We start from the raw sequence: 12,769 nt of genomic DNA on the forward strand, positions 1-12,769 counted from the left end.
TTTGTTTCTACTATTACAAGCGATTGTTCTGAATTCAATTTGATTTTCTATGCATCAAAAAAAAAAAAACAAATTTACGAATTTGAAGTAACGCAGGTTTTATTAATTCTTTTTAAAACTGAAATTTTTTACTTACACACTGTGGTCCCTTAGCAATTTTGTTAAGAATAAAATAGATTTTTTTTATGAAAAAGTATTGCTGTCACTTATTGACAGGAGCAACTAGCAAATATACCAGCTTGAATCTTTCGACTCAGTGCAACGACGAGCTATGAGAATTATCGATGATCCCAGAGAGCTTACCATGAAATGTTTTCCGAAATTTCGGAGCCGAACGAAACACAAATTTAATATTAAAATTACACAATACTTACCGTTTAAAAACATTCAAAATATGAAAATATTATTCCTTAGGACTTTTATGGTAGGATTTATTAAGAACGAAATGGTAAGCTTCATTTACTGGGCCGATTTAAGTGCGAACAAAAACATGAAATTGAGTCCGAAACTTCGGAATTTCATTTCATGGTAGGTCCCCTGGTATGAATAGTATAATAATATATAAATATAAAGTATCGAACAGTAACCGCTTACCATCAGATGACCTATAGAGTAGAGGTCCAGCGGTATTATTAGATTAGTATCGCGTGTGTATTGTGTAACTGTACTGTATATATGCGCGTGCAGGTATGAGTGCGTGTGCGTGGCGGGCACGACGGGCCCGCGCTGCGAGGTGAACGTGGACGAGTGCGCGTCGTCGCCCTGCGGCCACGGCAAGTGCATCGACGGCGTCGGCGGCTACGTGTGCGACTGCAACGCCGGCTACGAGGGCGACCACTGCGACATCGAGATCGACGAGTGCCAGAGGTACGCGCGGCGAGCTCGCCTCTTGAAATGCATTGCTCGTGTGGTTGTGTGCCGAGTGTAGACGCGAGAGGTGTGCGTGTGCGCAGGTACCGGCCGTGCGTGCACGGGCGCTGCTACGACGGGCGCGCCACGTACTCGTGCTACTGCGCGGCGGGCTACGGCGGCCGCAACTGCTCGGTGGCGCTGCGCGGCTGCGACGCGCGGCCGTGCCGCAACAACGGCACCTGCCTGCCCTGGCTGCGCCACGAGACCGAGCACCGCTTCAACTGCTCCTGCGCGCCCGGACACTACGGACACGTCTGCGAGAAGGTACCTCCGGCCTCTGGCGCGGACGCGGCTCCCCCGCCTCCTCCTCCACCCGGACATGTGCTAATAATTGGCCGAACGCTGTTTCAGATAACGACCATGTCGCTGGAGAAGAGCAGCTACGCTGAAGTGAACACGTCGCGCGAGGAGGGCTACGACCTGTCGTTCAGGTTCAAGACCACGCTCGGCAACGGGCTGCTGGCGATGGGCCGCGGCCTCACCTACTTCTTCCTCGAGCTGAGCAACGGCCGCCTCAACCTGCACTCCAGCCTGCTCAACAAGTGGGAGGGCGTTTTCATCGGCTCCAACCTCAATGACAGCAACTGGCAGAAGGTACTCACACATCACTCCTAATCCCTCTGTTTTTGATTTTATATTTCATTACGTGCAATATACTATAGGATGTTTCCGTCAGGCGCGGCTGATTAACGCGACTGAAGAATATGTACGGTTGTTCAATTGTATCTCCAACCTTTTAATTGTTTACATAAGTGTGAGCAAAATATCCAGTACGCACGACCATTGTCAAATGTCCGGCCATCCAAGGACGGTCCAAGGTCACATTTGTGACTGACGACTTTTAGTATTTACGGTTTAATGTAAATGTACAATCACGTGGTATAAGTTGGCAAGTAATAATTGTATGTATGCTTGTGCCGTTAGGTGTTCGTGACGATCAACTCTTCGCACCTGGTACTGGCGGCGAACGAGGAGCAGACCATCTACCCGATCAGCCAGAATGAGGCGTTCAACGCCACCGTCACGTCGTTCCCGAGCACGCGGCTCGGCACCGCCGGCTCCTCCTACGCCACGCTGCGACACGGGCCTAACTTCTTCGTCGGCTGCTTCCAGGACGTCGTCGTCAACGGACAGTGGGTCGGTAGACTTCACATTATACACTACGCTTCAGTTGTATTGCAATTCATTACATCGTTGGTCAGTCACTATGCTCGTCACTGTCTCGATTGAGCGATTTTTAAGGTCGTTTGCCGGTGATGATGGAGTAAAATGGAACAAGGAAATACTCGTAGGTGTTACCCGAGGACTCGAACGCGACGAGCGCGGAGAGCGCGACCACCGAGTCGGCGGCGGCGGAGCAGGAGCAGCAGGAGGAGGGCGAGGCGGAGGCTGCGGCGGATGGCGCGGGGGAGGGCGCGGCGGTGGCGGAGGGCGCGGGGGAGGCGGAGGGCGACGGGCGGCGCGCGCGCGCCGAGCTGCGCGGCGTGCTGGCCTCGTGCCCGCGCACGCCGCAGTGCGCGCCCAACCCCTGCCACTCGGGCGGCTCCTGCGAGGACGCCTGGACCAGCTTCGTCTGCACCTGCCCGCGGCCCTACCTCGGCCACACCTGCCAGTACAGTCAGTGCACCATTCGCTACGTCTCTCTCTCTCTTTCAACCGCACATATGTATAAATGAGCCGTGTACGAGTGGTTGTTTGTCGTCCGTTGCAGACTACACGGCGGCGACTTTCGGGCAGGAGGCGGCCAAGCCGCGCGCCGTGGCCACCGTGCGCGTGACGGACGCCGCGCGCCGCGCCGTGCACGCCGCGCTCGACATCTCCATGTTCGTGCGCACCAGGAAGCCCACCGGCCAGATCTTCTACCTCGGCTCGCTGCCCAGGTGCGAGCGCACACGCACACACGTGCACACACGCACGCACACACGCACGCAACACACGTACACTAATGCACGCAACAAATGCGCGCACACACGTTCACTCAGCATCATACACTCACGCACGTACATACACGCTCACACGCAAGCATGCATTCACGCACACGCGCACACGTACACGCACCTGTACACATTATACATCTTATCAATGACGAACTATGTAAAAAATAATATAAAATGTATGTAACATACTATATGTACGTATTATTATAGGGCCCATCCATCGGATGAAACGCAAGTGAGCGCGTCTTTGTTCGGCGGCGAGCTGCTAGTACACCTGCGCTTCAACCAGACCTCGGAGAACTACACTGTCGGCGGCACGCGCCTCGACAACGGACATCTGCACCTTATACAGGCACGTACTAGCGCTCCGACCTTGTTACTAATACATTGGCTAATATATGACAAGTCAATAGGACAGTGCCTCTAATATGATCTGTTCCGCTGCAAAGGTGGTGCGCAACTCTACGTTGGTGCAAGTGAAGCTTAACGGCACCGAGTACTTCCGCAAATCGATATCGGCCGCGAAACAACTGGATGCGCAGGTACACGCTTACATTTCGCTACACTCGAAATATTACATATTAGAATAATGATTAATAAGTAACAAATGATGTATGTGTATATCATCATCACCGTTTCAGCCATTATCCGTCCACTGCTGGACATATACCTTCTCCATAGACTGCCACAAAGAACAGTCCTGAGCCTCCACTGATGCATCCACTGACTCCCTGCAGGGCATTTTAGGTCGTCACTCCATCTAATGGGGGGTCGTCCTACACTGCGGTTTCCCGAGGGATGGGCAGCAGCGTCCCTCTTAAAATAATATTTGAAATCAAAAGACCTAACTGCGGTTGCCAACCCGCCTGCCAAGCGTAGTAACTATTGGCAACTCCCCCCCCCCAATGGTAAATACCGTCAATGTATATATGTATATGAATAATATATGTGCGTGCGGCCAGGTGCTGTACCTGGGCGGGCCGCCGCCGCCGCCGTCCGCGCCGCCCACCGGTGCCGCGCCGCCGGCTGCCGCGTCCGCGCCCGCCACCACGCCGGCGCCCCTCGAACACGACGACGCTGACTACTTCAAGGGCGTCATACAGGACGTGCAGGTCAATGTTTGTTTAGTGTAAACGTGCCAAGAGTTGATTGCAGTAGTAAACAGTTTTATATTTTGGTGTATTCATTTGTATAATGGTGCAGGTGTCGAACGGCGTGAACGTGACCATAGTGGAGTTCTTCCCGCTGCAAGTGCCGGGGCTGGAGCTGCCACCGCCATTCGGGGAAGTGACCCTGGACCCAGAGGGCGTGCTGCCCGGCGTGGTGTCGGACGACGCCTGCGCCTCCCACCCTTGCCTGCACAATGCCACCTGCACACTCACCTGGAATGACTACACGTACGTCACACACGCACACACACACTATGTATGAGGATGTGAGTCTGGACCCAGTGTAGAATTGTTAAAAGCTCGAGGAAAAAACACAATAAGAATCGTGTACGTTACTATTATTAATAATAATCACCAGAGGGAGACTTTGTACAAAAGTCATTTGCTTGGGTATGGCGTGAATTTACAGGGTACAGAGGAATAACACTTGAGTCCTCAGGAATGGCAACACATGGGGGGTATCATGGGCGAAACAGTATACTCTGTTATGTCCATAGTACTGCTCATGTCAATAGGCGACGGTTACCACTTTCTATCAGGTGGGCCGTCAGCTTGTTTGCCGTTCTAAGTTGCATAAAAAAAAAATTAGATTACATATTGTGATGTGTTTTATTGCCTTTCATTATATGATTATTATATCGAATACATATATTATGATGCAGGTGCACGTGTCTGCGTGGCTACAAGGGTAAGCAGTGCGCGCAAGTGGAATTTTGTCAGCTGCAGGACTGTCCGTCCAACTCGCACTGCAGGAACCTCGACGCCGGGTAACTAACATTAACAAGTGTAAATTATTATATATATCTACCTTAATATAGCTCAAAGTTATACAGATCACTTTTATAGGTATAAGAAAATTATTGGATGTTTCCTTCAAATTAAAAATCAAATCATATTTATTCGCTAGCTACATGGTAAAATAAGATGTTAGACCACACCAGACACATTCACCAGAGGGAGACTTTGTACAAAAGTCGATTGCTTGGGTATCTCTGTCCCATTCGTGTTTCAACCGTGAAGCAGTTGTGTTTGCATGGCTGTGTTTAGGTTTGAAGGGTGGGATATGGCGTGAATTTACTGGGTACAGAGGAATAACACCTGACTCCTCAGGAATGGCAACGCATGGGGGGTATCATGGGCGAAACAGTATACTCTGTCATGTCCATGGTATATAACACACATACTCATGTGTATAGGCGACGGTTATCACTTTCTATCAGGTGGGCCGTCAGCTTGTTTGCCATTCTAAGATGTATAAAAAAAAATGTTACAGCTTGTTCTCTGAATTATTCCACATACAGTACGAATACAATTTTTTCTGAGCAATGAAAGCTGTTGCTGTATGTACAGAGTTGCCTCATATTAAAGTACCAAATCTGAGAATAGAACTTGTATGGGTAACTCTGTGAAAATGTGATCATATTTGGTCAGGTACGAGTGCGTGTCGAACGCGACGTTCGACGGCGTGAACACGACGCTGTCGTACCGGCTGCGCGTGCCGCGCGGCCTGCCGCTCGCCGGCGACGCGCTGCAGCCGCCGGACTCGCTCACCCTCACCTACAGGTACTGCGTACACAACACGCAACACGCAACACAACACGCAACACGCAGCACAACACGCAACATGCCTCCACAGCTCATAAAATATACACATGTTTCCAATATCAAATCAATTTGTTTACAAGCACTTTTAAATCGTCATTTCTTTTTTAATCTACTGTAGTGTTCGTAAGGTTGTTATTTGTTGAGAGGATCCTGCACGAAACTCAATAGTTACTCTTTTAAATCTTTTGTTAACATTATTTGTATTTATTTAAATGTACTATGTCTAAAATTACACGGTCGTTAAAAGCCTGTGTGTGATTGATTAACACAAATGTGTATTGTCATTCAAGTAGTAGTTTAGCGTATAATAGGCATTGTTTAATAAGTGTTTTTATTAACAATTTTAAACTTATTAAAAGACAGATCTAAAATATCCTTCTGTATCTTGTTGTAACATTTAATGCTCATTCCCATAAAAGACTTATTAAATTTTTCTAAACAATACTTTGAAACAGTAAGTTTGCATTCGTATCTAGCGTTAAGATTATGAGAGAGAATAGAGTATTAGACGTTGCTGTCTACTTGCTTCTCTGGATAGTTATAATAAGTAGGTTTCACGTGGTCGGTTACAATAGTGTGTACACGTGCGCAGGAGCAAGACTGGCGGCACGCTGTTCCGCGCGGTGCTGCCGCCCGGCGGCGGCGGTGGTGGCGGCGGCGAGCAGTCCGTGTTCAGCGTGGGCGCGTACAAGGAGCAGGTGACGGTGGAGTGGCGGCTGGCGGGCCGCGAGCCGGCGCTGCAGCGCATGCGCGCGCGCGACCACCTGCACTGGACCACGCTGCGCTTCACACTGCACGCCGACCGCGCCGAGATACACGGTGCGCCGCCCCTAAACTCACAATAACATTACTTTCCAAATCATAAAAAAAAATACGACATAAAAAGCTGTTCAGCGACTCCTAAAATTTTTGTTAGGATATCCATTTTGAGATATTAAGATAGATAAATTAGTAACATGTGTATTAAGGTGTAGCTGTGTGCGCGTGTTGCAGGCGTATTCGTGGAGGCGGACGGGCACGAGGAGGCCGGGTTCGTGGCGGCCATCGACGTGGCGGCGTGGCAGCAGCTCGTCACAGACGGCGACATACACCTGGGCGGCGTGCGCCGCGACTACCTCCCGCCCGCCACCACCGCCATCACGGTGCGCATTACTACGCCTACATTCTTTTTATACAACTTAGAATGGCAAACAAGCTGACGGCCCACCTGATGGAAAGTGGTAACCGTCGCCTATAGACATGAGCAGTACCATGCACATAACATAGTATACTCTCTCGCCCATGATACCTGCCATTTGCCATTCCTGAGGACTAAGGTGTTATTCCTCTAAATTCGCGCCATATGCGCCCACCCTTCAAACCGAAATACTGCTGTACAAACACAACTGCTTACCTAGTACTCGTAATTTAATATTGCGTATCAACTTCTGTTTTGTAAAATTACAAATTAAAAGAAGATTACAATATAGATTTAGAAACCATTTTTCGCTTCTGTATATATTTTTTTATTTATATAAACATTATTTAGCTTCAGCCTGAGAACTCTACGGACTTGGCCGTGTTGGAGTACACAGAGGGCGCCCAGTATGCTGCGGACAACTTGGACGGCGGATACTTTAAGGTTCCGTACACTTTTAATATAGATTTGGAGTAAAAAGTAGATGAATGAGGGTGTGCAAAACGTGGCACCTAGCTTAAGTGATAATTTCCTAATATTCTCACCAAGTGGTACTTAATTGATTAGACATTTGATTCCCAGACACTTCCAAAAGGTAAAACGTAAAGAGGAATAAAATCAGTGGACACGGAATTTTAAATTTATTTAAGATTCATGAAATTAACAAATGTTTTAATAAAGTATATTATAATTTTTTGGATTTTTTTTTTGCCTTAACATAAAATATATTTAGCATATTTATCGCAGGGTTGCATGGGCGCGGTACACGTGGGGTCGCTGCTGTTACCATTCTTTACGGAGGAGGAGCTGTTCGTGGGTTCGGCGGCCGGCCTACTCGCCGCGCAACCACACTACGCACTATTGTTAGTTATTCTTATATAATATTATTTATTTAAACTTAAAAATTATGTATCGAAGTTGCTCGTGTGACGTAAGTACAAATTAAAATGTCTGAGAGTTAAGCTTCGCCTGGCCAAAATTAGAGTGTACTGTAAATTGCAACTGTCAGGTCTGGGCGCGGATGGGGCGCGGCGGAGGGCGTGGGCTGCGTGCTGTGCCTGGAGCAGGACTGCGAGCGCGGCGGACACTGCGCCGACGTGCGCAGCTCGTACGCCTGCGCCTGCCCGCCCGGCTACGTGGGCGACCACTGCGAGGTCGGTGCCGCGCTGACCAGGGCGCTCAGCCGAAACCAGTGCTCCGCCACCTCCAACAGTTTACATTAATTAATCCACAAATGAATGTTGCAGACCGACGTAGACGAGTGCCAGGAGAACAAGTGTCAGAACGGCGCCACGTGCCAGGACGGCGTCGCCATGTACACGTGCATCTGCCCGGTGGGCTTCGAAGGGGAGCTGTAAGTGTGGTATCGGCATGTGGTTGGCATGGAGCGGTGGCGCGTATCATGGAGCAGGTTGCGTGTGCGCAGGTGCGAGGTGGACCGGGACGAGTGCGCGTCGTCGCCGTGCGCGAACGGCGGCACGTGCTCGGACGCGGCGGGCGGGTTCTCGTGCCGCTGCCCGGCCGAGTGGCGCGGCGCGCGCTGCGACGAGCCGCGCCGCCGCCGCTGCGCGCACCGGCCCTGCGCACGCGGCGCGCGCGCCTGCCGCGACCAGCCGCCCGGTACGCACGCACGCACGCACGCACGCACGCGCGCACACACATATAATAATACACTTACAAACTTTTCATAATTAAAATTTATAGTACATTACTGCAGCAGCCAGCAACTGAAGCATTGATGGATGAACGTTCAAATGTGGGCCGAGGCGTAGCCGAAGCACACATACGTGAGTCCATCAATGCCTAGTTGTGGCCAAGGCTTGACTTTTCTCAAACAATGCGCGGAAATCAAAAACACAATTTTACTTTTTAAATTCAATGATGAATAGCGAACAATAATAATTTGTCACGCACCATAATGTTCCTTTGTTTTTTTTTTTTCAATAAACAGCTTTCTATTTGCATCCAGTTCAAAATTTAAATAAAACCTTTTATAAGTTACCTCCTTGGTAGCCATGTTTCGAAGTAAAAGGTCATTCCATTTTTAAATTACAGAACAGATATGAGTTTACATAGTAATTTATCTGGCCGCAAAACACGACAGATATGGATTTTTATACAACTTTTGCCGGCCGCTGCCCGCATGTATCTGGCCAGTACGACAATTTGGATTTATCACTACACATACACCCACGCATACATTTACCCTCTTTACAATTGGTGACCATGATTTTGTATTATTTAATCATTGCTGTCAATATCTGAACTTTAACAACATGAATTTAATTATTTTATATATCAATTAACTTTATGGACACTCACTATTATATATGGGTTCCTTACATACATGTGCTTATATTACTTGCATACACCCACTCTAACTTGCCTACCTCGCTATAGAATCAAAATTTTTGTTTGTATAAGTAAAATCCGTTATTGGCTGTATTCATAAGAGACTTAGCATGTAAGTTATTTTTTAAGAGCTGTGGATTTTTGTATAAAATAAAATAAAAAAATAAAAAATAAAATCTCGAAGAAGATTGTCAAAATAATGCTCACATATCCAAGCATGTTTGGGATTTTTTTTTTTTTATTTCTAAGTAATTATTAAATGCAACAATTTTATTGCATATTAATTATATAGGTAGATGGTTCTCTCTTTACACATCACCAAAGCCTAACTGCAATTGCTAATCTGCTTACTAAGTGTAATATTTACTGATAACCAAGAGATTTTGTTCAGTAGTGGATAGCTAATGGCTGATATAAAGATATATTTTGTTAACTATATTTGAAAAATATGAAACATGTATTGTCTATGTTCAGATCCGCCGACGGGCAACAACTACACGTGCGAGTGCCTGGAGGGCTTCGAGGGCGTACACTGCGAGAGCGCGTTCTGCGAGGTGGAGCCGTGCGTGCACGGCGTGTGCGTCGCCGAGCCGCCGGTGAGTGCGTGCAGTACGTGTACGTGCGTGTAGTGACGTGTAGTGACGTGTAGTGACGTGTGCGTATGTACAGGAGCCGCGCTGCGAGTGCGAGGCGGGCTACACGGGCCGGCGCTGCGAGGCGGAGCGCGACGAGTGCGCGGAGGCCGGCGCCGCCGCCTGCCTGCACGGCGGCCGCTGCCTCGACCAGCGCGCCGGCTTCCGCTGCGACTGCACGCGCACAGGTACCACGCCACGCCACGCCACCACGACCACCTAACTGTTTAACGTCGGAGGAAAGGGATTGTTAGTAATGGAGACTGAGAATCCCATTGCTAGCAATATACCCAACCAGGTCCACCTCCTCGCGGTCCTCCCTGGAAGCTATCATGGTTAATTCCTGATGAATTCATCATGATGGGCTAACTGGCCTGTTTTCATTCTCATCTATCACCCTTCACTGGTGCTCCGCCAGCGTATCCCGTTAGCGCGGGCGGAGTTACCATACTATTTACACTCATAAAAAAAAAAAACTGTTTAACATCGTCTTCTACACATAAGTACATTTTGTTGTTGTTTTTTTTTTTTTTATACAACTTAGAATGGCAAACAAGCTGACGGCCCACCTGATGTAAAGTGGTAACCGTCGCCTATAGACATGAGCAGTACCATGGACATAACAGAGTATACTGTTTCGCCCATGATACCCCCCATGCGTTGCCATTCCTGAGGACTCAGGTGTTATTCCTCTGTACCCTGTAAATTTACGCATTCATGTACAAAAGAGCAACGACTCGAATCGCGACCAGAGTTGTTTCATAGACATGTTACATTGATAATTTCATTTAATTTTGCTCCAAAAAGAAAACAAATACACTCGTCCTGATATTTATTTGAATTCAAAACGTGACATTGTATTAAGCCCTTAAAAAAGACAGTAATCTCAATTATACATGGTACTCTACATATAAATTGGCAGTTTTCTCATAAGTGTCTTAAAAGTTTAAGATTGCGTCCAACAAAGAAAAGCTTGAATTGTGACCAATTTTTTTTTTATTTAAAAACTAAATTAAAAACCGATTTCAATTGTGCCTAAACTGCTGATCTGATTTTGATAAAATTTCTATGGAACAAGTAGATTTTTTCAGATAAAAAATAATTTTTAAAACGGTTTAGAACTGACAAAGTTATAAGGTAACAACAAATAAAAAAGTAATGATTATAAAAAACATAAACGAGTCGAGAACTTCCTTCTTTTTGAAGTTAATTAAAAATAAATAGAAATTTTGACAAAATCAATATGGAACCAACACACAAATAAATTATTTATATGCATCTTTAATACAAGTTTAATAACAAAAAAAAATACATAAAAAATAAATAAAAAATAAGATAAATTAGATGATATTAACGTGTCCTAAATTAAATAAATCGATTTTAAATTACAACGCAAATTAGAGTAAAAATATGAAAAAGTAAAACAATATATGAATTCATTACAAATTCTTAATAATATTTATACAGAAAATATTACATTTATAAATCTCAAATGATATGTATACGAGAGGCGGCCGCAGTGTTTGCTAATGCGGCCCGCGGCGGCGGCGGTCACGTGGCCGCCCCGCCACGATAGCGCGCTATCTTATCGCCGCGATTCATACGATACAATCCGATCCAGTGATAGCGGCCGGCCAGCGCTTCCCAAACATCACGTGCACGAGTTATATTTACTGCATTCACTCACTCACCCACTCACGGTCGAATGCGTTTCATTTAATTACCTGTCAGTGTGCAAATATTATCTTATTTTATTTATGATGTAATTAAAAAATGGCGAACAACTGTTTGTCAGTTAATCAATTGTGAAAAGAAAAACTAGTAAACGAATACATTATTTTCACGTTTAATTTGAACAGTCGATTTATTATATCAATAATGAAACATGATAAAAACTGGAATATCATTTAATCAGAGGGAGACTTTGTACAAAAGTCGATTGCTTGGGTAACTCTGTCCCATTCGTGTTTCAACCGTGAAGCAGCTGTGTTTGCATGGCTGTGTTTCGGTTTGAAGGGTGGGATATGGCGTGAATTTACTGGGTACAGAGGAATAACATCTGAGTCCTCAGGAACGGCAACGCATGGGGAGTATCATGGGCGAAACAGTATACTCTGTTATGTCCATGGTACTGCTCATGTGTATAGGCGACGGTTACCACTTTCCATCAGGTGGGCCGTCAGCTTGTTTGCCATTCTAAGTTGTATAAGAAAAAAAGGAAAATATTGATTATACTGTCGTATATTGTTAGTGTACAATGAACATTGACGAGGAAAAAGCATGTCCAGCTCGAAACTAATATAAAGAAGAAAGATTGGATATGTGTTTGTAATGGATAAAGTTAACGAATACTTGAGCCATTTTACAAAACTCTCTCATCTGTAGGTATCATCAAGCTATATTATCGTACATGGGGTGTATTTTATTAAAAAAAATAAACTGCTAGTTTTATAACGTGTATAACAGAAAAAAGAACTAATATGTATTATGAAAAACTCACAATTTCTATTTAAATTAATTGTCATGTATTTATGTCGAATAAATTAAAGAATTGATTGACAACCGAGGCTCGATACCAATGAATAAAACAAACACTCGTACAAGTGTCACATAGTATAGTAGTCACATATGAATACATTGAACACGAGCCCACCGCGGCCTGCGGCGCGGCGGTGACGCGCGGGTGACGTCACGCGATAACGAACAGCCGAACGGAGTATGGCACAGTTTGTGATTCACTGGCACGCGGTATCGAGGGCACCGGGCATCGCGGAACGGACTATTTATTGGTGTTGTTCCATTGAAAGAGTGCGTGGTGGTACGTGGATGCGCTTATCGCAGTGGTGATGTGTGCCGCGGTGTGCTCGGTGATGGTGGGCAGCCGATGACCCGCCGCCTGGTCACGTGCCGGTCTAAGCGCGACATGCTGCTGACGTGGCTGCTCCTCGCCCTACTAGGTACTGACGCTCACAGTTTGAAGTGCAA

At 46.5% G+C, this 12,769-nt stretch overlaps 1 protein-coding gene across 3 annotated transcripts in view; it reads left to right on the plus strand.

The window, feature by feature from the left end:
• LOC113513706 (protein crumbs) overlaps positions 1 to 12,769 on the plus strand; it is a 64,809-nt gene that overhangs the window by 41,039 nt on the left and 11,001 nt on the right. For all 3 annotated transcript variants that reach the window (XM_052902857.1, XM_052902856.1, XM_052902858.1), the window contains 21 exons: positions 688 to 867; positions 954 to 1,176; positions 1,264 to 1,506; positions 1,837 to 2,049; positions 2,205 to 2,529; positions 2,624 to 2,792; positions 3,060 to 3,201; positions 3,299 to 3,391; positions 3,812 to 3,961; positions 4,053 to 4,246; positions 4,681 to 4,785; positions 5,450 to 5,581; positions 6,216 to 6,442; positions 6,617 to 6,765; positions 7,152 to 7,244; positions 7,548 to 7,663; positions 7,810 to 7,954; positions 8,048 to 8,154; positions 8,227 to 8,420; positions 9,627 to 9,748; positions 9,822 to 9,972. In XM_052902857.1, coding sequence (XP_052758817.1) covers positions 688 to 867; positions 954 to 1,176; positions 1,264 to 1,506; positions 1,837 to 2,049; positions 2,205 to 2,529; positions 2,624 to 2,792; positions 3,060 to 3,201; positions 3,299 to 3,391; positions 3,812 to 3,961; positions 4,053 to 4,246; positions 4,681 to 4,785; positions 5,450 to 5,581; positions 6,216 to 6,442; positions 6,617 to 6,765; positions 7,152 to 7,244; positions 7,548 to 7,663; positions 7,810 to 7,954; positions 8,048 to 8,154; positions 8,227 to 8,420; positions 9,627 to 9,748; positions 9,822 to 9,972 — 3,473 coding nt within the window. The remainder of the gene's footprint in view (positions 1 to 687; positions 868 to 953; positions 1,177 to 1,263; positions 1,507 to 1,836; positions 2,050 to 2,204; positions 2,530 to 2,623; positions 2,793 to 3,059; positions 3,202 to 3,298; positions 3,392 to 3,811; positions 3,962 to 4,052; positions 4,247 to 4,680; positions 4,786 to 5,449; positions 5,582 to 6,215; positions 6,443 to 6,616; positions 6,766 to 7,151; positions 7,245 to 7,547; positions 7,664 to 7,809; positions 7,955 to 8,047; positions 8,155 to 8,226; positions 8,421 to 9,626; positions 9,749 to 9,821; positions 9,973 to 12,769) is intronic.

This window comes from Galleria mellonella, unplaced genomic scaffold (assembly GCF_026898425.1).
Source record: "Galleria mellonella isolate WM207_F2 unplaced genomic scaffold, CSIRO_AGI_GalMel_v1 utg962, whole genome shotgun sequence".
Lineage (NCBI taxonomy): Eukaryota > Metazoa > Arthropoda > Insecta > Lepidoptera > Pyralidae > Galleria > Galleria mellonella.